At 44.4% G+C, this 25,106-nt stretch overlaps 1 protein-coding gene across 3 annotated transcripts in view; it reads left to right on the forward strand.

Annotated features, from left to right (window-relative positions):
* The window catches only part of trol (terribly reduced optic lobes), a 119,846-nt gene that overhangs the window by 82,104 nt on the left and 12,636 nt on the right, over positions 1-25,106 (forward strand). Inside the window, exons 11-42 of one of the 3 annotated variants that reach the window (XM_089263921.1) lie at positions 1,420-1,545; positions 2,361-2,876; positions 3,903-4,084; positions 4,176-4,269; positions 5,095-5,265; positions 5,479-5,640; positions 5,866-5,998; positions 6,203-6,288; positions 6,613-6,726; positions 8,176-8,442; positions 9,487-9,606; positions 9,960-10,184; positions 10,375-10,626; positions 10,919-10,993; positions 11,556-11,570; positions 11,918-12,051; positions 12,114-12,207; positions 12,308-12,397; positions 12,733-13,089; positions 13,156-15,383; positions 15,461-16,565; positions 17,155-17,340; positions 19,220-19,368; positions 19,436-19,616; positions 19,705-19,734; positions 19,837-20,446; positions 20,820-21,082; positions 21,754-22,015; positions 22,095-22,492; positions 22,571-23,021; positions 23,813-24,059; positions 24,133-24,307. In XM_089263921.1, the coding sequence (XP_089120047.1) occupies positions 1,420-1,545; positions 2,361-2,876; positions 3,903-4,084; positions 4,176-4,269; positions 5,095-5,265; positions 5,479-5,640; positions 5,866-5,998; positions 6,203-6,288; positions 6,613-6,726; positions 8,176-8,442; positions 9,487-9,606; positions 9,960-10,184; positions 10,375-10,626; positions 10,919-10,993; positions 11,556-11,570; positions 11,918-12,051; positions 12,114-12,207; positions 12,308-12,397; positions 12,733-13,089; positions 13,156-15,383; positions 15,461-16,565; positions 17,155-17,340; positions 19,220-19,368; positions 19,436-19,616; positions 19,705-19,734; positions 19,837-20,446; positions 20,820-21,082; positions 21,754-22,015; positions 22,095-22,492; positions 22,571-23,021; positions 23,813-24,059; positions 24,133-24,307 (9,498 nt within the window). The remainder of the gene's footprint in view (positions 1-1,419; positions 1,546-2,360; positions 2,877-3,902; positions 4,085-4,175; positions 4,270-5,094; positions 5,266-5,478; positions 5,641-5,865; positions 5,999-6,202; positions 6,289-6,612; positions 6,727-8,175; positions 8,443-9,486; positions 9,607-9,959; positions 10,185-10,374; positions 10,627-10,918; positions 10,994-11,555; positions 11,571-11,917; positions 12,052-12,113; positions 12,208-12,307; positions 12,398-12,732; positions 13,090-13,155; positions 15,384-15,460; positions 16,566-17,154; positions 17,341-19,219; positions 19,369-19,435; positions 19,617-19,704; positions 19,735-19,836; positions 20,447-20,819; positions 21,083-21,753; positions 22,016-22,094; positions 22,493-22,570; positions 23,022-23,812; positions 24,060-24,132; positions 24,308-25,106) is intronic. The other 2 variants (XM_089263922.1, XM_089263923.1) reach the window with 2 other exon arrangements.

Raw genomic sequence — 25,106 nt, forward strand, 5'->3', positions numbered from 1 at the left:
ACAATCAACCAACCAATCAGTTTCATCAATTTGCCGATCACACTGAACATCAAATTTGAGGGTTCACTTGGCTTAATATCCACTCTTCGATCAATCATGTTAGATTGAAATATTTACAATAATTTTGATTCCTCTTGCTCTTGATTCAGATATTTTTCAAAGGATTTCAGTAGAGACTGACTAATTTCCTCTCTGTCAATCATCTTGGATTGATTTCTTCTATCCCACTCTCTTTCCTCCACTATCTGTGTCTCTCAATCATATTGAATTGAAGCGTTGTCTTGAAAATCTCAGTCATTTTATACTGTCATTTAATTTTATATCTCTCTGCTCTTTTCTCATCGACAGTCTCCCTGAATCATTATTGATTGAGACATTTTCTTGACAGAACTTTCAATTCTTTTATATCTCTCTCTCTCTCTCTACATCTTTCACACCTTGTCTCTCTCAAGCAAGAAATGCCTCTGAAATGTGTTCAGTGTTCAGATCAGCAAACATAACAATCCATCAATCACTCAATCCATCATATACATTATGCTCATAGTCTAACTTTTTTGCTCTGCATATCCACAACTCTTCCCTCTCCCTCTCCCTTTCCGCGTCACTCTCTCTCTCTCTCTCTCTCTCTCTCTCTCTCTCTCTCTCTCTCTCTCTCTCTCTCTCTTTGTCATGCTGCTCAGTTGTGCCAAGGCTGCGCTACACGTGCCCCAAGGGCAAATTCACCTGCCGCGATCTCAGCTGCATTTCGATCGTGCATCGTTGCGATGGACGCGCCGATTGTCCGCACGATCGCTCCGATGAGGAGGGCTGCCGTATGTCTAATAGCTCCCACTCTCACTCGCTCTTCAGCCTAATACATTATACTTTGCGTATATTCTCTTTCTCTCTCCCCTGTCTATCTCGATCTCTTTCGTTAACTGCTCATGCAGCCTGTCTGTACGACAAATGGCAGTGCGATGATGGCACTTGCATCGCTAAGGAGCTGCTCTGCAATGGCAATATCGATTGCCCCGAGGATATATCTGATGAGCGCTATTGCGATGGTGAGTGTGTGAATGTGTGCGTGTGTGTGTGTATGCCTGCCTATCAGTGTGTGTGCGTGTGTGAATGCGTGGGTATTTCTCTGTTGGGCTGCTCGAGTGTGTGCTCGTGCACTCGCAGGTAAGTTGGTTCGCTCCCACGTCTCTTCTCTTCCCTCAGCCGTTGCACAACACTGTTTTGCACTTATCGATACCCCACTACTGACAGCTGTCAACTGTCAGCTGTTGCCTTGGTCAGTCGCTGACTTCCTTCCGACACTCGCCGCATTCGAAACGCATAACTAATCCGCACATAGTCTACTATCGACAATCGATAATACATTATTAATCACATATACCAACACACACCCACACACACACATACACTCAAACAACTCAGGTGGCTACGATGCCGATCAGTGTCTGTACAATGAGTTCCGCTGCAGGAACGGTGAGTGCATACCGATGCGTCAGGTGTGCGATAACATCTACGATTGTAACGATTATACAGACGAGGAAAACTGCGGTAAGTCCTTCGTCTTGCATTGCTATCGATAGTTATTATATTTGTGTCTATGTTTCTTCGTTTCTCTCTCTCTCTCTCTCTGTCTGTGTTATTGACATAAGGTTTATATGTTTAAAATGCTTACTGCGATTCTCTGTTTACAACTTTTTGGTAACTGTTTTGGTAACTACTTGGTGACGGCTCTAAACTCTCGCCCTTTACTCCCTCTGCCCCCGTGTCTCCCTCTCTCTCTTTCCCTCTCTCTCTGTCTCTCTGCGTGTTTACCGCTTCATTGATAATTCATTTATCGATTGCTTCTGCGTTTCTTTGTTTAGCTCTTATGCGTGTCAACTGCCCAAGAATTATGATTTTTTCTTAACAAATTTACATTTTATTTCTCTTTTTTTCCAATTCGCCTTGAAAACAATTCGATAAAAATTCTATAAAACAAATATGTGAACGAACTTGGTTGTGGTTATCGAATGTCCAAAAACTAATCGATTAATTGCACGTTACAACAACTACAACCCAACTCCCCGCAACTGGAACAACGAATCGAAATCGACAACAACAACAACAACAATTATATCAATTGGCTCCACTGCGAAATTTGCATGCTCCAAACATAACAACAAAAATCAAAATCAAAATCTAAATCAAAATTTGCATTGAAATCGAATATCGATGTCCAACCCATTTGTCTAATATCCTCATCCTATATCCATATATGCCGGGTTTTGCATGCGGTCTATTACCATACCCTGCCCGAAATCCCTTCCTTGCCCTTACAACCCCGATAACAATCGATTGCGATAAACGCACGCGGCCGCTAACAGATCCGAACGATATCGGAAACAACATCGCTGATGATGTGTTCGATCGCGATGGCATTATACGCCAATATGGAGACCATCGCCGTCCTCCGCCGGCATCTGGGCGCGATAACGCGAAAAATAGATATGACGATGGCCTGCACGAGCTCGATGCGGATGAGTACGAGCTGTACTATCCGCTGGATCATTACGCAAAAGCAACTCCCCAAAAGCCGTGCGATGCCAATCACTTCAAGTGCCAGAATAATGTTTGCATTCCGATCCGCTTACGCTGCGATGGGTTCCACCACTGCAACGATCGGAGTGACGAAGCTGATTGCGACCGATATAGCCCCCCAACAACCACCAGGCGACCCGTGACGCTTGCGCCCACGCGCTATCCCTGGGTAACACATGGGCCCGCCCCACTGGAACGGCTGACAACGGCTGCGCCGCCGTTAAATAGAGTAACACCGGCTGCCACGCGTCCCACCTACACCACTAACCCAATACCAATAACAACGAGAGGAGCTGCATCGAGTAGGTTCCCTAACTGTATTAGCTCGTATTACCGAGTAGCGGGCTGGTTTACATTCTGTGTGGGCTTTAAAGGGGCTACGAGCTACAACAATGAGTAACGTATAATAAGTAACGAGTGACGAGTAACGAGTAACTAGAGTAACCAGTTACGAGTGAAGAGTACCTGGTTACAAGCTATGCCACTCTCGTTGCTTAGCAGTTGAAAACTACAATTATCAAGTAACGAGTGACGAATAGCGAGTAACGAGTTATCAGTAGTGAACAATAGGCTATAAGTAAGAATTGACGAATTACTACTGACGAGTCAGAAATGACGAGTATTCAGAAGTAACGAATAATCAGTTGCAAGCTATGCAGCACTCGTTACTTCATAGTTGAAAGCTGCGATTAACGAGCAACGAGTTACGAATCAAAGGCTAGCTACGAGTCTCAAGTAATGAGTTACCAGTAGCGAGTCACTTGGGAAAGCCTCGTTACCTACTAGCTTCTAATTACACTCATTAAGTAACGAGTAATCAGTTGTGTATCGTCGTTTAAATGGGCTTGGGTTCTGGTTAAATGCCTTGGGTTAGACGACTTTGATATCAAAGTGCATGCCATGTCTGTGACTCTACAATTGAAACATTGAAACACTGAAACTTACTTAAGCTAAACACACACACACACACACACACACACACACACAATCAGCTAGTTATAAAGTAAAGCGTTTAATTTAGCATTTAACGTTATGTTATTTTTAAATTTATTAGCCCTAGATCGTTTTTAATTATAATTGCCACACACACACACGCACACACGTACACACGTATACATTACCAGCATTTCCCTCTCTATGTATATATACAACTCTCTCTCTCTCTCTCGTTCTCTCTCATGCACTTATTGTGAATCTCTATCTCTCTTTTTATGTTATTTTTATACGTGCTCGCTCGTATTATTATAAATATGCCTTGTTGCCTGCCAAACACCAATACCGAACATCCTGACATTTACACAAAAACAAAACCCCAACACCATTTATAGACAGCTCATCATCATCATCATCATCGTCATCATCATCACTGGGCAGCAATTGCCTCGAAAACATTGAATTCGCGTGTCACAATCGCGATTGCATTCCGATTGAGAGCGTCTGTGATGGCATTCCCGACTGCCAAGAGCACGAGGACGAGGACTATACGCTCTGCAATTGCAGCGCTGACAAGGTGAGTTCTCGCACACATACACCCAACAACCCACACACACCCACACACACACAGACATAGAGACTCTCACCAACAACATGTGTATTCCCAGTACAAATGTGTGAGGGGCGGCGGTTGCATACCCAAGACTCAAGTCTGCGATGGCAAATCTCAGTGCCGCGATGGTAGTGATGAGAGCGCATGCCGTAAGTAAACAAAAAAAGAAAAAAAAGAAAACTCCTATCCATGCCCCACCCACAAACCACCCTCAAACCACCTATGAACCCACCCACACACACACACACACACGCTCTGGCGCTTGTATCTCGCCTGCAATACGAACTAATTATCCAACTAACAACATACCTAATCTAGATCTTAATTTGTTTAAATTGATTAGAGATGGGCGCGTGTCGTGACACGAGGCAGCCACATCAAATTAATTGCTAAACAAACACTAGTATAGCCTCATCTAACAGTAATATTCTTACAAAAAATATACATATTTATTATTTATTTATTTAATATTAGTTATTTAGTTTATTATTTTAATTATTTATGAATTTATTTTCTTTTATTTTGGTATAGTTTTGCGCATGAGTTATTTGGTATTTTATTTGGTATATACAATTGAGTATAATTAAATAGCTTTTACATAGTGCTATAATCACACTTAAAACTCGAATCCCTGATCCTGCTTCCCCTGCCTCCACCTAAAATCCTATAGAAGAAACAAAAGTATTATCATTTGTCATGCCGCTAACTGTACTCTTTTCTCTTCTTCTTCTTTTTTATTTATGCTCTACGCTTTTATCTGAAAAATGCAAATATATATGTATACATACACCTAATACAAACAAAAATATACATATATATTTTTTGTATATATATATACTATGCGAACGTCGTCTCCCTTTCGCTCTTCCACTATTCTTCTGTCTCGCTCTCTGTGAACTATGCTCAATCTTCAACAAACAACAACAACAACAACACATCATTCCGTCATACCATCACACAACATACATCATCAGACTTTCATGCCAAATTCAATCTGAGCCGCCCGATCGTCGAGTGCCAGAGCTTTCAATATCAATGCGGGGACGGTAGCTGCATTTCTGGCTATAAGCGCTGCAATGGCATCACCGACTGCGCTGATAGCGCCGATGAGTACAACTGTCTGATCAATTACGATACGAACTACGGTACAGCCAATGAACAGAGTATAACTAACCTTAGAGATACATACATATATATGACTAATTGGCTTAGAGCTTGATGGGTTCGCAGCAACCACTGAACAGAGCGAGTTATCATATATCTAATATCTGACGCAACATTTCTCTTATCTTACACACACACACACACATTCACTCTCACACACACACCCACACCCAAACAAACATACAAATATATAGACAGTGACTCAGACACAGACAATGATAATGATCCCTTGAATGAGTGCGATCTGTACTACTTTGAATGTGACTTTGGTCAGTGCATACCCTTAGAGAAGAAGTGCGACGGCTATGCGGACTGTCAAGATGAAACGGATGAGCTCGATTGTCCGGCCTTTACAGGTAAAGAACCACACGTACACGTACTCACACACCCACTCACCCACTTACACACACACACACACACACACACACAAGCTAAATGTGTTGCCTATAGTGTGGCTTTACTGTATTTACCTAAGAACTGTCTAACTATTTACGCTCACGAAACTCACACTCACTCTCACTCACACCGACACCCACACACACACACACATATACATAATCATGATCGTAAACATTTTGCAGAGCATTGTCTAGAGCACGAATTCGAGTGCGATGATTACTGTATACCGCGCGATCAGCTCTGCGACGGTATTGTGAACTGCAACGATGGCAACGACGAACGCAACTGTACTTCATGTCGCAATGAGGCCTATCTGTAAGACACCTTCCCAAAGGGCTCAGCTCATCCTAGCCATCATCATCGACACGAATCTGATCAGCTATTCTATATATTTCCATGTACACACTCATGCACACACAACCACACCCACACATACACACACACACTGCAACACACGATCATCGTCATCGCCATCGCCTCTATCATCGATAATCGATAAACTTATCGCTCAATCGGCAGCTGCAACACGGGCGATTGCATTGCAGCCAAACTGCATTGCAATGGCATCGCGGACTGTTCCGATGGCAGCGATGAGCTCAACTGTGGTAAGCACACATAATATAGAAAAAAAGTAAAAAAAAAAGAAAATGAAGAAACTCTCCCCGAATACTGACCTCTACCTACAAATCCTCAATCTGAAAATTTAATCAATTACCGTATCAAACCCTCGCACTGCAAGCGTAGCTGCATCGTAGTCGTAGCACTTATGTAGTTTGAATTTGTATTTCTTTTGATTTCTCGACATTTTTTTAATCGATATTTTGCTGTAGTTAGTTGTGTCTAACTGGTAATATAGTAGCCCAGCTAAGACAGTTTTTGATTTTGTTATTTTCCCATATATTTTGATTGTTTTGCATTACATTTTAAAGGTAGCAGCTGTGCGATAGATCAAATCGCCTGTAACGGCGCCTGCCTCGATTGGTCGCTGCGCTGCGATGGTATACGCGACTGCGACAATGGCGTCGATGAGCTCGATTGTCCGGGTAACGATTACACATTCACTTTATGCTTTCAATTCTGTAGACTTTTCCTTCGAATTTAACTTAAATCTTATCATTTCTACCAATCGATAGTTATCGATCTGTATTTAAGCTGCGTTCGCTTTTACTATTCGAATTTTGCGTCGACACACTAAACTCTTTTTGTTTGAAATGCTCGCGCTGCTTATTAAGCATATTTCTAACTTGATATCGATGCAAATCAATAACATGCAGAGCAGCAATTATTTTGCATTGCTTTTGTCATGTCATTTGATAATTAATTTTATATTTTGTAATCGACAACTACAATCGATTGTCGATTGCTTTGCTTTGCTAAATCAAGTTTTGCATAACAAGTATTACGTTTTCGTTTATTCAAATTTTACATAAAAAACATTTAGTTTGCTTCGATATATATCGATTAGTATTGATCGCTCATAAGGAGCCCTATCACAGCTGCTTTCACACTCTTCCATACACCGTCATCTATCCATCTGTCTACTTCTCAGTTACTCTCTGTCTCTCTCTCTCTCTCGCTCTTTCTTTTCTTTCTTTCTCTTATTCTTTGCTCTTTTGCTATCTCGTTTTGTCTCACAAGTCAGAAATATTTCGCATAATTTTTGTAATGCTCATGCGTTTTTTTTTATTTTTTACGTTTGTTATTTTTGTCATTCTGTTTTAACAAACGCCACACACACATACACACTCAAACACACACACACACACACAGCTGGCAGCAAACATTTTAGAAATACAACAGTTAGGAAATGCCAACCATATCAATGGCAGTGCTCAAACTCTGAATGCATTAACGCCGATTTTTTGTGTGACAAACATGCCGATTGCACGGACGAATCGGATGAATTGCCGAGTAGATGCTTGGGACAGGGTAACGATACACACAATTCCATTAAAAAGCCAAAAAACTCATCCCCACCAACCAGTCAACCACCCCCACTCGATCCAATCAGTCACCCATTACCAAATCGAAATCCAAAAAGCCAAAGAAAACAAAAATTATCCAAACCGAAACTCCAATTCCAATTAGTTTAAACTCTATATATACATATATTCATATATAATTATAGCTGTAAGTTAGGCTCTTAAGCGTTTACCGATAAACAGCGATAGATAAAAGTATATCGCAACAGGTTTGTATTGTCTGTATATCTATGTAATACCACTAAGTGAGTTTGTGTTTGTCAACTGAATGTTGCGCTTCACTAATGTCGACTACTCAACTGATCTCCAGACAAGCATTGCTCATCTCGATTCTCTTCTCTCTTTCTTGTTATGCTACTGAAACACGCTTAACTCGTATACGCTATCGTTATCGCTATCGGTATCGTGATCCTGATAACGATATCGACATACACACACACACACATCACAAATAAATTGCATGCCATCGCCATCGCCATCTCGATATCGATATCGCCATCGCCATCATAGCCACCGATCGATTGACCGCTAATGACTGCCGACGGGATCAGTTCTTTTGCGATGAGTCGTGCTTTGATCGTTCGATATTGTGCGACGGAAATATCGATTGCATTGACCGCAGCGATGAGCGCGACTGCCATTTGCATACTACACGTCATCCATTGTATCCGCCACTACCCTGTCCACAGCACACGTGCCCCAGTGGCAGATGCTACACGGAAAGCGAACGCTGCGACGGTCGTCGCCATTGCGAAGACAGCTCCGATGAGGCCAACTGTAAGTATTTCATATTCAATCCTAAAATCAATATCATCGCCATCAAACAGAATCACAGCTCGCTACTCAAACAATTTCCGTAACGCTAGGGCGCATGCCGAACGCACTCACTCACCATCAGGGAGAGACCAAAACCCACAAGAGAGTTACAAGCTTGTAATCCAGTTATATGTTAATCGATAGGCTGAACTTTAGCGCTGGCTTAACTCAGCTTAGTTTTTGGATTTGTGAGAGTATCCTCAAGCTTAACCAAAGAAAAGTAATACTATTCCCAAAGCTACATTCATAATTTTCAGCTAATTGCCACTTACTCATAATCATCAGAATAGTTGTATTGTTTAAATGATCGATAACTTCCAGCTGTTAATATATTCCAAGAGATTGTCATTCGATCATGCCAAATGTCTGACGTCTTCGACGTTGAAATTATCGTTTTAGCCTCAAGTTAATTCCAAAGTGCAGTCTATGTATCAAAAACACTCTAAGCAAAGAAGTTGCACTCGCTAAAGCTATCGATATAAATACTTTGTTAGGTATCAAATTTATACTTACCAATAAGACTTTAGGAGCTTAAGATTCTTTTTTTGCTAAGGATAACTGCTTAACGCACACTCGCTTTTGATAACCTTTGAAGCTGTGTTAAGTTTTTGGATTCGTATCTTGCATAGCACTTGAGGCACCTAGTTTGAGTTAGTGTTTGATTGACGTACTCGTAATCGTACATATGTTTAGTTAGTTATATGCTTTCTGTTTTCAGTTGCTGATCAATGTTGCTCACTCTCTTTCTCACTCACCACTTTCTCTCTTTCTCTCTCCCACTCTCTTTCTCACTTGCTTACATTTACATCGACACACTACTATAATTACAATGCACTGATCTATCTATGTATATATGACTATCTCTCTCTCTCTTCAAATATAAATATATGTACTTTAACTATCTCTGACATCTTTCTTTTTGTCGCTTTTAACAAATTCTTTTGCGAAATTGCACCAAAATTAAAAAAAAAAAAAACAACGAAATATTATATAAATATTAAACAGGTATTCAATGCAAGGAAACCGAGTTTTTCTGTTACGATCGACAGTTTTGCATAAATGCAACACAGCACTGCGATGGGTATTACGACTGCAAAGACTTTTCTGATGAACAGAACTGTATTGGTTAATAATCAAATTTCTGCAATTATTTAAGCCGTTATATTAGTTGTAGCTGTACTTTGTTTTTAGTTCGTACCTAAGCCAACTGCATGCTAGCTAAGCGAAAGAAACTCTAGTCCAAATTTAAGACACAACGATTATTGGAATACGATATTTACGATAACAACACGAGTTACACATGTGTATGCACTCTTTCGTTTCTATACGATGTATATATTGTCTACCTCCTATATATACCAATATATATACACTATATAACTATGATTTGTCTAGCTTTGGATTCCGTACAGCTGTAGCAAAAGTTCTCTCGGAACTAGTTCAGTTAATAATCTTTTCATTTGTTCGCTTCCACACAGGCTGTGCTTCGGATCAGTTCCGTTGCCGTGACGGAAATTGCGTGTCCCAGGACGACGTTTGCAATGGAATCAGACAGTGCATGGATGGCTCGGACGAGGAGAACTGCGACATACTGCAATGCCAGCATAATCAATTCCGCTGCCGCAACGGACAGTGCGTGAGCCTGACCGCTCGGTGCAACGGCAAGACCGATTGCCAGGATAGCTCCGATGAGAGCAATTGTGGTAAGTAGCCAGTTGTGGGGGCGTCCTTAACTGGGGCTTAGGCTAAGGCGACCAGCAACCAGCTTGACTCGTCCTCAAGAACATCATCATCATCAACATGACCATCATCATTGTCATCATAATATCATCATCATTGTCATTGATTGATCACTGATTGATCACTGATCGTGATGAGGTCATCAACATTTAGCTAGCTACAGGCCTGCATCGCCAACAAGCACCACCACCACCACCGCCACCACAACGACAACCACTACGGTGGGGCCAACGACAACTACAGCGCTGCCTGTGGGGCCATTGCGCATTATTTGCCCACCCACCGCGTTCCGGTGTGAGAATGGTCCTTGCATAGCGCTCACCGCGCGCTGCAATGGTGTTATCGATTGTCCGTTCGATGCCAGCGATGAGCTGGACTGTGAGCCCATCACTAATGAGATCGATAGTAAGTGCTCAGCGACCCGCGTACCATCCCGATCAACAACGGTGTCAGCACAAACAACCCCAACAACAACCAACACCACCACCACCACCACCACCAACAACCATAACTCTTATAATATTAGCTTAACCAATCAACCAGAGTACTAAACGGTTTGGGAAACAGAGCGAGTCCACTATAGCTATACTCTCTCGATTCTGCATTTAATACTTTATTCTATAAATACGACTAATATTATTATTCGTTTGCAGTAGCTCATAGACTAATGCCCCGTGTGTACTTTTTGTTTTCACAGCATCCGATACATCTCCTGCTGGTCGCAGCCAGTTGAACCTGAAGACCTATCCGGACAGCCAGATCATCAAAGAAAGTGAGTTGAGAGACCCTTTAGCGCTTAATACGATAGAGGCAAACAGAAAACTAGAACAGAGAGCCTTGCAAAAGATCGATTATTTATTGCAACTGTAATCGATATACGATATCGACAATGGCAAATAAATGGCAGTATTTTCAGATATTCGATTGCTTTGACTTTGTCACATCGATTATCGATACCATTAAAGAAGATATCGATCTATTTAGTTGATATTGATCAACGATACCTATAAATTCATTTCGCTATCGATTATCACTTTGATATCGATAGCTTTGTCTGTTATTGATCTGAAATATTGCAAGCTCATTCGCCGCTTTAACTTATCGTTGTCTGTTCGATAGCTCCATATAGATATGTAATCAAAAGATGTCTATCGGGATCCTTCTTTTGCAAGGCTCTATGGGCGCTTCGAATCCATTCGAAGAAAATGTTGTATTTCATTGTTTTTTGTCTACAATGGTTATAATGGTTTGTTTGATTCTACATAATGCTTTACCATTACTTTTAATGCTTAACCCAACCAAAATGACATAACCCATAAATTAAATACCTACAGGATATATTAGGGAGGGTAAGTTGGCCTAACTACACACTCTTTATAAATAGTAGTCACTCGTCTCGTACAGCTGCACCACTACTGCACCACAGCAATTGGCAACAGGTCCGGCGTTGTACATTCTGTCGAAATTGATATTATTATTGATGTTGCAGTCAGCACCCACACCTGCTAGATACCTTAGAACAATCACATCTCTAAATCCCCCCCACACACACAATCACAATTCAATTGTATTATAGACCTACTTAGATCCAATACTTGCTCGCTATGCTACCAACTATTAGATAAGCTTCTATATATATATATAAATATTTATATACGTTCCATGAATAGTATCTAATAATTGTTGTGGCATGCAGGTCGCGAGGTCATCTTCCGCTGCCGTGACGAGGGTCCAGCCCGTGCCAAGGTCAGGTGGACACGCCCCGGCGGTCGCCCGTTGCCTGTTGGCTTCTCCGACAAGGGAGGACGTTTGGAAATACCCAACATACGCGTAAGTTACACTTGTTCTTATAATATTCTCACTCGATTATGATCTATCCATTGTATCAATAGGTGGAGGACTCTGGCACCTATGTGTGCGAAGCTGTTGGCTACCCGAGCTACATTCAGGGCCAACAAGTGACCGTCCATCTGACTGTAGAACGCTGTAAGTATAATCCTGGGTGGTTCATCAATAATCCCTAGAGATTTTGTTGGGTTTGATTGGGCTTTACTCTCCATTTGCTACGAATTTTGCTTGGACGCAGCTTGGGGCGAGCAAAAATACGAGGAACCAAAATCAAATCGCATCAAATATGGCACCGTTCCGCATATTGATCTTGAATTCTTTGGTCTAGGTAAATTTGAAAATTGAGAGTAAGCTGATTTGGAGCTGGACTTGGTCTTTGGAAGATAGTAAAAAGCTCTCTTGGGGAATTTCAATATACTGAATTAGAATATCTGTGTTAGGTAGCATTTGTTGACAGACCTAGACCAATGTCAGCTCCATGAATCATATTTGAGCATTAGATAATCAATGAAATATTTTCCAATTTCCCCACTGCCAACCTGGCCATTATGCTGGTAAGACTAAATGGGTCACAACTATGAGAGAATTCTTGAAGCTATAGCTCTGTGCGTGTGCTCTTCTCTTCGACAGTCAATATCGACGAACACGAACGCCCACCGACAGCCTGTACCGCATACCAGGCGACCTGCATGAACAGCGAATGCATCGACAAGTCGGAGATCTGTGATGGTGTGCCCAACTGCTCGGATGGATCCGATGAGCACCGATGCAGCCACGGACGCAGATGCCAGCCGAATCAGTTCTTGTGCAGAAACAGCAAGTGCGTGGAGCGCACATGGCGCTGCGATGGAGAAGACGATTGCGGCGACAATTCCGACGAGGAGTCCTGCGACCCCGAGCCCAGTGGTGCGCCCTGCCAGTACGACCAATTCCAGTGCAACGCCGGCCACTGTGTGCCCAAGAGCTTCCACTGCGACGGCATCAACGATTGCCTCGATGGCAGCGACGAGTTCGGCTGCAGTGAGTAACCAAACAAAACTGGAAATCAGTGACAATCTATTGACATTCACATAATTTGCATTGCAGCGGACCCGAAGCCCCTGAGAAAACCACCACCGATGCAGTCGCTGATGGAGGGACAGGCCCTGAACTTGACTTGCACGGGCACGGGTGTGCCCGTTCCGACGATCATTTGGCGCCTCAACTGGGGCCATGTGCCCGACCAGTGCACGTTCACGAGCACGAACGGTCGCGGCGATCTCTATTGCCCCAACATGCAGTACAAGGACAGCGGCGCCTACTCCTGTGAAATAATGAATACGCGCGGCACCATCTTCGTAACGCCCGATACCATAGTGAAGGTGATACCTGATCGCAATCAGGTCTGCAAGGCTGGCTTCTTCAATATGCTGGCGCGTTCCACCGAGGAGTGCATCAAGTGCTTCTGCTTCGGCGTGGCCAGCTCCTGCGATAGCGCCAATCTGTTCACCTATGCCATACAGCCACCGATTCTGTCGCACCGCGTGGTCACCGTCGATCTGACGCCCTATCAGCAGATCGTGATCAACGAGGGCAGCGGACACTCCCTGCTTACGCTCCATCATGGTGTGCAGTTCCGTGCCTCCGACGTGCAATACAGCAGCCGCGAAACACCCTACCTGGCCCTGCCCAGCGAGTACATGGGCAATCAGCTGAAGTCCTATGGCGGCGAGCTGCGCTATGAGGTCAACTATTTGGGCAGTGGACGTCCCATTTCTGGACCCGATGCCATCATCACCGGCAATGGCTTCATACTCACCAATCGTGTCCGCACCCAGCCCAATATGGTGAACAAGGTGAGGATCAGCTTCCTGCCAGGCAATTGGCTGAAGCCCGACGGTCGCAAGGCCACGCGGGAGGAGATCATGATGATACTGGCCAATGTGGACAACATTCTGATACGTCTCGGCTACATTGATTCGGTGGCCCGCGAAGTGGAGCTAACCAACATTGCCATGGACTCGGCTGGCACCACGGATCAGGGTCTGGGTAGTGCCTCGCTGGTTGAGAAATGTAACTGCCCGCCTGGCTACATTGGGGATTCATGTGAGAGCTGTGCACCTGGCTTTGTACGCCAGCCGGGCGGTCCCTGGCTGGGTCGCTGTGTACCCTTCGTGCCCGAGCTCTGCCCGGCCGGCACCTTCGGTGATCCGCGCCGTGGAATACCCTGCAGCGAGTGCCCCTGCCCGCACACCGGCACCAATAACTTTGCCAATGGCTGCAAGCTCAGTCCCGACAACGATGTCATCTGCAACTGCCACGAGGGCTATGAGGGCAGACGCTGTGAGAGCTGCGCCGCCGGCTATCAGGGTAACCCATTGATACCGGGCGGTGCCTGCTACAAGACACCCGAATCGCAGTGCAACATCGAGGGCACCTACAACCAGAACGCCGATGGCAGCTGCGACTGCAAGGCCCTGGTCACCGGAGATCGCTGCGACACCTGTGCACAGAACAGCTTCCACTTGAATTCCTTCACCTATTCCGGCTGCATTGAGTGCTTCTGCAGCGGCCTGCAGGCGGAGTGTACCAGCACCTCGTGGTACCGCGAGCAGGTCAGCAGCAGCTTTGGCCACTCCCGAGTGCCGCATGGCTTCCAGCTGGTGCGCGACTACACGCAGGCGAGCCCCCAGTCCGTGCCCTTCGATACGCTTTCCAATGAGATTAGCTTCAGGTCCGGTTCGGAATATAGCGCCGACACCCTGTACTGGAGCCTGCCCGCCCCCTTCCTGGGCAACAAACTGACCGCCTATGGCGGACGCCTCAACTATACCCTCAGCTACAGCCCACTGCCCGGCGGCCAGATGTCTCGCAACAGCGCGCCCGATGTGGTCATCAAGAGCGGCGAGGATCTAACCCTCATTCATTTCCGCAAAGCAGCCGTCAGCCCCAGCACCTCGAACTCATACGCCGTGCCGATCATTGAGAGCGCTTGGCAGCGCATCGACGGCGAGGCCACCAATCGCGAGCATCTGTTGATGGCGCTCAGCAAGATCGATGCCATCTATATCAAGGCCACCTACACCACCAGCACCATGGAGGGATCCCTCAAGCAGGTCGTCATGGACGTGGCCACCTCCAACGGCTATGGCACCCAGCGCGCCCTTGAAGTGGAGGAATGCCGTTGCCCCCAGGGCTACATTGGATTATCCTGCGAGCGCTGCGCACCCGGCTACAAGCGCAATGTCGAGGGCGGCCTCTACCTGGGCCTGTGCGAGCCATGCGAGTGCAATGGCCATTCCACGCAATGCGATGCCGAGTCTGGCGAATGCCTGGTAAGTGCTAAACACCCTCTCAAACAATGTGCCTTGTTCCACTTCTAACACGCCCCTCCCCCACCCGCCCCACACAGAGCTGCGCTGACAACACCGAGGGCGAGAACTGTGATCGCTGCGCCGCCGGCTATGTGGGCGATGCCACGCGTGGCACGCCCCATGACTGCCAGCCGGACAACAGTGGGCCACAGCCGCCGCAACCGCCGCAACCGCCGCAGCCGACACCAGACGATCAGCGCGAATGCCAATGGTGCAACAGAGACGGTACTGAGGATTGCCGCAACGGCGTCTGCTACTGCAGGCGCAATGTGGTCGGGCCACGCTGCGACCAGTGCCGCCCGAACACCTTCGGCCTGGCCTACAGCAATCCGGATGGATGCAAGGACTGCTTCTGCTCGGGCCATTCGTCTCAGTGCCGTTCCGCCGTGGCCTATCGCCAGCTAATCGCCATCGACTTCATTAGCAACAAGGCCCTGATCACGGACGAGTACGGCCAGCAAATGGAAATGGACGATAGCAACCTCAAGAAGGACATTCCCAATAACATGTACACCTACACCTATCCGTCCTACTCGACCAAGTACTGGAGTCTGCGCGGCAATGTCCAAGGCAATCAGCTGCACGCCTATGGCGGCCACTTGAAATACACCCTGGACGCGGAGTCCTTCGGCGAGTATCAGCCCGGCAACGACGTGGTGCTCATTGGCAATGGCGTGCGGCTGGTCTGGTCCCGCCCGGCCAAGGATGCCCAGCTCAACGAGTACAGCGTGCGCCTCAGCGAGGAGGAGCAGTGGCTGCGCTTGGACAGTGGCAGCGCCGTGCCCGCCTCCCGCCACGACATCATGAGCGTTCTGGTCAACATCGAGCATCTGCTCATTCGTGCCACACCCAAAATCCCCACCACTCGCACCTCCATTAGCGATGTGACCTGGGAACTGTCATTGGACGCCGATCAGTTCGGCGCCGAGCGCGTCACGGACATTGAGCTGTGCCAATGCCCGGCCGGCTACACGGGCAACTCCTGCGAGAACTGCGCTCCGCTCCACTATCGCGAGCAGAACGGCCAGTGCCGCAGCTGTCCGTGCCAGGAGGAGAACACCCAGAGCTGCTACCTGGGCAGCAGCGGCTACGTCGAGTGCCAGTGCAAGCAGAATTTCAAGGGCGATCGTTGCCAGGACTTCGGTAAGTAGCACGACACCATACATCGAAAATAAGAGACAAAGCCAAATGAAACCAAGATGAGGAACCCATTTAACTGGATCTATCTGTAGCTTGGTCTAGAATGGGCACCCGACTTAGATACACACCGATTGTGCCCCCTCCCGGGCAAGTCGATTGGACGCGAACGTTCAGCTTCTGCAGCTCGAATTGACCCACAAATCATGATGATCCAGCTCTTATCAGAATTCCGCTTACCCCGCTCTCTCACTCTTATTCTCTCAACCTCTCTGCCCCCTCTCGCTCTCTCTCTCTCTCTTTCTCTGAAACACAAACACATACACGATATGTCCCTTCAGCCATTTTGTTTTTTTACATATATATTTAAAAATACTTTTTATCTTAAGCCTAGCTATGCTCTCATAATTTTATACAATTTTCTACATATCTTTCAACTTTATTTTTTATTCACCACACACCCGTTCACACCACAACCAAAAAAAAAAAAAAAATCAAAAAAATAATCATTGAAAAAAAAATCCTTATACGATCATCTTTATCCGTGAAATGTATGAAATCATCAAAACAAACATCCAATCCATCCACATTCTAGACACATCGCGCATGATTGAAGAGTCGCCCAAGCTATGCGATATATACAGGGGATACTGTTGCAACGGCTTTCGGTTCGATATTGAGCCCAACGAGACAATATCGTATAATGACACTCTGCTGATTTATAAGGGCAACAGAGTGATAGGAAATATAACGAAACTGCGGAACGGCTGCCATCAGCGAGGTTCGCCAATCATCAATCAATCAATCGATCGATTCAATCAATCAATTAAACAAAACAAACACACACACTCACACATACACTTCAAAACAAACGAACAACAACAACAACTATCGCTATCTGTCTCTCTTTAATTGCCATCTATCTCTCTCTCTCTCTCTCTTTGTTCTCTGTCTCTGTTTGTCCCATATCAACTGTCTGTAAACTACTTTTACACTGCGAAAAATTATCCATTTACCCAGTAGTCAAATCATATCTCACACACATACACACATACATATAATACTGTATATTTATATATGTATACGTACATAAATACATTAAAATATTCTTAGACTTCCTTCTGGTAGAAATTGTTTATTACATTTCCCCTATAGTCGCTCCCAGTGTTCTGAATAACTCCAATCATCATCATGTATATCCCATCCATTGTAACTCAAGAGAGAGATTTTTATACTGCTAGGAAAAACAAAATCGTATCTAAAGAGAAAAAACAAATTTTGTATGTAATTATTACATTTTTTGTTTGTAAATTTTCAAATAATTCAAACTATGTTTTAATGTTTTTTTCTCAGTAGCCTACAATATTTTCAAACAGGGTTATTCCCTGCCTAGAAATCTACTAGACTCCTCTCTGTCCCTATCTCTCGCCTTCTCTTTCTCTCTTTGTCCACTTTTGTGCATACCTTGTAGGCGCTATCCCTCCCTCTGTCTTCCTTTCCCTATTTATATTGGCTCTTCTCCTCTCTCTCTTTCATTCACTCACTTTCACTCAGTGTCTCTCTTTGTGCTTACTATTGCAGAGCTTCAGCGCTCTAGATACCTCTAGAACTAAGCTCTACGCCCATGTTGTTGTTTAATTTGTTTTCGATTTGTTTTTCTAGCACCGTCTTAAAAACGAAAAGTATTTTATTTGTGTATAAAGAAAATATGTGTGCCTCATCGCTATGCTATGTACTCATAGTTGGATAACTCTGTGTATAAATACTATCTACTCTAGTAGGACAGCGAAGAAAAGCTAATTTCGGCATGCCGAACTTGAAATGCTCTTGCAATCAAATATAAGATTTAAAATGTTATCATAATTGACATTTAATGAGACCTAAACCCAAATAGATTATATATATTAAGAATATTTTGGAACACTTAACAAAATTTGATACCAAATTCGATTTTCTAAATAGTTTTTCCGATATGGTTCTATTATAAAACAGTCTGATTTAATGCTTTCCATGTACATGTTTAAATAGCTTTCTTAAGAAACTGAATAACGAAAGGTTCTTCAAGAACTACATGATCTATGCCCGATTTCTTTAGAATACAAATTTGATAAGAAAGAATCTCTGCAAGAGCATAAAACCCATTATTTGAATACTTTCTGAAACTCTACAGTCTACTGTCGCTGTCACTGTCGTTGTCATGTAGTCGGTGATAAATTTAGCAACTATTAACTAACCCCAACTCTTTAGAGGAACTCCCATTCACACAATTGCACTCTGAGCTAAGAACACGGCCAGCTCAACGTATCTCTCATACTATATAGATTCTCTATATAAATCAATAAATATGTGTGTGTCAACTCCTATTGTAGTCCTAAAGTCCAGCTGCGACTGGCATTTGGTATATACCTGTGTAGTAGTTGGTGCCTAAAAACAAACTATGGAAGCTACCCAACCACAAAGCAAACGAAACCAAATCCCAGTCCCGAAACCTCCAATGCCCATTTGACCTTACCCAATCTTCCAAACGTTTTGTGTGTTTAGCGTTAATAAACCGCAACTGTGTCACTAAACCAAATCGTAAAGAGTTGAATTCCTAACAGTAAATAGTGTAAGCGTATCCTGAGTCGCATTAATCGTTTCACTCTGCATTAACCCATCAGACTATGGAATACCAGAGCCACCGACCACCGAACAGCCCGACAATATACGCAGCCAAATAATCGTGTCGATATCGAAGCCACAGATCACGATAATGCCCGTCGGTGGTTCGATTTCGCTGCACTGCAACGGACGCATGAAGTGGAATAATGTAAGTGATTGATTGAGAAGTGCTGGGAAATATCATGCAATGTCATCATTCAATTCGGCCCCCTTAGAATCCCGTTGTCGTCAGCTGGTACAAGCAGAACAGCCAATTGCCCAACACAGCCGAGATCTCCGGCGGAGTTCTGAGCCTCTATAATATGCAAGTGACCGACTCTGGCGTCTACATCTGCCGTGCTGTCAACAACCAGACCTCACGCGCCTACGAGGACATGGTCTCCATAACCATAACACGTAAGTCTCTTGGACCCTATTGCTTTTCTCAAGTCCGGATAAACAATCTAAAAAATTAACTAATTTAACATGCGGCATTCGCGTAAAGGATATGCCGAAGAAATGCTGGCACGCTATGGTAGCTATTGAGGATTCAATTGATTTCATTTACCTAAAACCATTCATGCTAATACTCTCCCTCCTCTCGTTCTCGCTCTCGTTCCCGTTCTCCCTCTCGCAGCGCATTCCCAGCGCTCGCGCGCTCAGATTGTGAATCTGCCGCAGACGGTGACCTTCAATGAATATGTGGAAAACGAGATCAACTGCGAGGTGGAGGGCAATCCGGCACCCGTAGTCACCTGGACACGCATCGATGGCCAAGCGGACGGAAACACGCGTACGGATGGCTCACGCTTGATATTCGAGTCGCCGCGTAAATCGGACGAGGGACGCTATCGCTGCCAGGCGCGCAACGATCTGAATGTCGATGAGAAATATGTGCAGGTCTATGTCGTGGGCAATGCGCCGCAGCCCCAGCCGCCAGCACGGGATCGGCTCTACATTCAGCCGGAGAACTACAACGGCGAGTCTGGCGACATAATTCGCTTCGTTTGTCAATCGACCAGCGGCGCCCAGCTGCACTATGAGTGGCTCCACGATGGCTATCCACTAAATGTCCCGCAGTCGTCGCACGTGATCATTAGCGGCGATACGCTAGAGATTCGAGATGCTACCACCCGGGATAATGGAGTCTACACGTGCGTTGGCATCGATTTGAGAACGCATCGCAACTATACCGAAGATGCACGCGTCTATATCGAAGAGCGACAGCAGCCTCCCATCGGCAATGGGTGAGTTAAGGCACAACGAATGCCATGAACAGCTTCAAAAGATTTAGTACAGATCTGTAGAACTGTATTTTGAAATGCATAATGGAATATTTTAAAAGGACCTTAAGGTCACTGTGCATGAAGACAATGATCCGAAGACGTACTTAGGTCTTAGGACGTTCATAATTGATTATTTGAAAATAGGAAACAGTTTGAGTATAATATAGAAGGACTTATATCCATCTCTCTTAAACGATTCGACGTAACTGAGGTCGAACAGGACATGAACGAACATCCTACGGACATCCATATGGACATCCTTACGGATGGTTTTAACATTTAAGTTGAATTTTAATAACGATTACAAAACATTTATTTCTTGGTTCTCCTGCAGCGTTGTTCCCCGTATTGTGAAACTCAAGGAGCATCACATCATATATCAGGGCAGTGACTTGAGCATTACGTGCGAATCGAGCGGCTCTCCCTACCCTACCATTAAATGGATGAAGGTTCACGACTCAATGCCCTTGAATGTCCAAATCACGGGCAACGTTCTGACCATTCACAATGCCATGATTGAGAATCGTGGCTGGTATGAGTGCACGGCCCAAAATGCCCTTGGTAGCGATCAATCAAACACTTATATAGATGTTGAAGGTAAGTGCCAATCTATTGCATATAGTCTAAACAATCCATATGATTCTATTATCGCATAACTATGTATTGCCCAGCGAATTGCTATTGACCATCGACAGCAACATCATCTCGTTTATCTATAAAGAGAGCTCTAGACATTATGCACAAATATAAATTGAGCCGATTTCAAGTAAGAGAGCCTTAAATTCCAACTTGAGGCTTACGATCTTTCGCTTTCTTGTTTATGCTTCAATGTGAATTAAGCTCAATTGATTAGTCAATCAGAATTAAAAATATTCAAGAATAGCTCAATAGAAATCTGAATCTGAAAATGTATGGAAACTCTTACATACTCAAAAGTTTATTAATTCAGCTAAAAGCTCGAATGGCTTGAGCAAAGTTTAGATTAAGCAGTCAAATCGTTGAAACTTTAATATAAGGAACTTTCTTGATATTTTCTGGCACATTCAATAAGAGCTCAGCAGCTATAGACTAAACCAGATGATGTACTCTCACAAAAAAAGGAACGCCGAGTGTATAACAACTATCTTTGCTCTGTTTCTTCCTTCCCATTTGCTTGCCACAATCAATTTTGACAATGTTGGTAAATTAATTGAACTTGAAATAATTCTCCCATTTATATATATATTGATAATCTTAATACTTAATAATACATACTTAATAAATGCAAGTGCACAAGAGTGGAGTCGGTAATAAGACAGGTCCGCACAGTCTGATCCTAATACTAATCTGTACAACCACCATAATTTACTTGATTGCAGCTCGGGAGCGACCGAGCGTTGAGATAGAGCCGATAAGGACGCTCACCGTCGGCGAAGAGGGCGAACTTTCTTGTCGCGGCCATGGCATACCCGAGCCGACGGTGCAGTGGCGCCGCGTCGACGATACACCACTCTCGTCCCGGCACATCGAGCAGTACCCGGGCTACATACTGTAAGTATCACTACTACTACCAATATCCCATATCGACTCGATGATAATCGAGCGCGCGAACTGCGCATTTCTTTTGCAGCATCAATAATGTACAGGTAGCGGATAGCGGAGACTACGAGTGCTCGGCCGTGAACACCGCTGGACGCACCACAGGCGTTGTGACGCTGCGCGTGATAGAGCCACCGGTGATCCAATTGGATCCGAGCGAATCTCACATACAGTACACCGAGGGCGACGAGGTGCGCATCACGTGTATTGCGAGCGGCACACCGAACCCGACCGTGCAATGGGACGACCAGCCGCTGGTTTACGCGCTGGACAATCGCCAGATTGGCTCGAACACCGCCTTCTTGAACATCAATCGGGTGACACAGGCGGATGCCAGGGTCTACGTGTGCAAGGCCACGAATGAGGCGGGCACCGATGAGCGTGCCATACGCATCGAAGTGAAGCCTAAGCGAGGTGACATCGGTGATCGTAAGTAGCTCAGCCAACACACCGTCTCGCACTGTCCAGCACTACATGCCGACACCTCTCTTTCTCTCTCTTGCGCAGGCGATGGCGATGTGGAGCGCGATCCCTACGTGCCGCCGAACTATTTGCCCCAGCGTCCCAGCTCGGACCCCAATCAGCGTTTACTCACCCACCTGGGCGGTAACGTGACCCTCACCTGCAACCTGGATCCCTATTTGAACACCAAATGGACGCGCGTCGATGGACAGCCGCTGCTGCCAAATGCTCGCTCCGAGCACAATAAACTGACGATCACATTCGTGGAGGAGCACAATCTCGGCCAGTATCGCTGCAATGCCATGGATCGTCGCGGCACAATTGTAACGTATCTCGTGCGCGAATTGGTGCGCTCGCCACTGCCACAGATCACCTTCCGACCCAACATCCCGCTCGAGGTGGAGGCCGATCGCAATGTCGAGATCTACTGCGATGTGACAGGCGCCCGGCCCGAGGACGTGAAATGGACCACCGAAAATAACCGACCACTGCCTAGGTGAGTCTGAAGCTATTTTCGTTGGCTAGCAGGGATTGACTTTTTACTTATCATGAGGGAATAGCACCAATTCCTAGCTTTGGCTGTATCAGCTTACTTCTTTTGTTTTCAAATCGATAATTATCGATATCAGTTTGTTTTTAAATGAAGGAGATGTATGTATATCTGGCGAATGATATATTGTAGCATTCGAATGCATCATCCTAAAAGTATGCACTTTAAACAGTATTTTTGAAAGACCAAATGTGAACCATTTTGTTACAGACTCTCTTAAGATATAGCTGGAATAAATAAACAAAAAATATATAATCAATCCCGATTACAAGGTACAGTCTGATACTCGAGATTTAATGATCGATACATCAAAATGAAATACGAAAATATATATAGATAAGTTCCGGTTCCAGTTAATGAACTTCATATATGTAGGTAGTTGACTACATTAGGCATCTAAAAATGCAATAACAGTATAACGGGAGATTGAGGGCTATCTATTTAAATCGGCAAAATTAAAATAGATATTTACAGAACCACTGGAATAAATGTATAATAGCATAAGTAGAGTCTAATGAAATTTGCATATTACAGTTTGAGAGTCACGACAAAATAGGAGAAAAATGAAATAGTCAAGAATATAAAGAATATGATTCTTCTTGATTCTCTCTCTCTCTGTTAGCTGTAAAGCAGCAATTGTTAATCCAAAATCGATAATAATATGTATGTTCTCTTTCCAACACCATCTCTCTCTCTCTCTCTCTTTCTCTCACTTTCTGTCCGTCTCTCCTACACAGCTCCGTGCACATCGAGGGACAACTGCTGCGCTTCATAGCTATAACACCGGCCGATGCGGGCGGCTACAGCTGCACGGCGTCGAACGAGTACGGAAACATCAGCAAGATCGCCCAGGTGGTTGTGCGTCCGCCGGCCACCTACACGCAGCAGCCGATATCGCAGCAGCAGCAGCGTCGTGAGGGCGAGAGCATCCAGATGCGCTGCTCTGTGACAACGCAGCGTGGCGAGCAGCGCGGCAATACGCAGGTGAGAATGCTTAAAATCGAGTTAAGGGCAATCGGTTTATCGAGCATCGATAACAATTGGATTACTTGCACAGTTCCACTGGTATCGCGAGGACGGACAGCCGCTGCCCAACAACGCTCGCTCCGACAGCCAGATCCTGATACTGACATCGTTGCGCCTGGACGATGCCGGTCGCTACATCTGCGAAACGTACGACATCAACACCCGACAGAGCTTACCGCCCACCTACGTCGATTTGAGTGTACAGCGTGAGTAAAACCCTAGAACGTCACCCTTAAAAAGAAAAACCACACTGAACATACTACCAAACCAACAAAACAAACAAAAATTTATATATAAAAAAAAAAAACAAAAAAACAAAAAAAAGATATATAAAGTAAAGAAAAAATCCCTCTACACATAAACCCCAAACACAACAGATATCTCTCTATTATCTCCCCCTATCTCTCTCACACATACACACACAACACACACGATTCTAAGGCCAGAGAATTTCAATTGCAAAATGATACCAAAAACAAGAAATATATATACCAAAAATACCACAAAAAAATTAATTATTATTAAACATTAACAGAAATCGAAAGAAAGTAAAAATGAAAAGGATTAGGCTTTGTTGGCAATATGAGAAAAAATATATATATTGAATCAAATCAAAGGAAGATATAAATGTTATATATATACGATATAAACCGAAGAGCAGATTGAATGATTGAAACCGCTCGCTCGCTGATTTTACTTTGTTCTTATCAAAACCTCTATATGTATATATATATGTATGTATATTTGTATATGTATATGTATATGTATATATGGGTAACAATTTATAGATATCTATATTCAATGTCCATATGTATATGTGTATCCATATGTGTATGTATAGCTCTAGCTGCTACTACTACTTTGACTAAACACATACACACACACACACACACTTACATACATACACAAGCACACACACGTATATATACATATATGTATATATATATAAGTATGTATATATTTCCTGTAAAACAGATCAATGTTCGGTAAAAAGCAAAAACAACA

Source organism: Drosophila navojoa, chromosome X (assembly GCF_054131105.1).
Source record: "Drosophila navojoa isolate 15081-1374.11 chromosome X, UAZ_NAV_1.0, whole genome shotgun sequence".
In the NCBI taxonomy this organism is placed as follows: domain Eukaryota; kingdom Metazoa; phylum Arthropoda; class Insecta; order Diptera; family Drosophilidae; genus Drosophila; species Drosophila navojoa.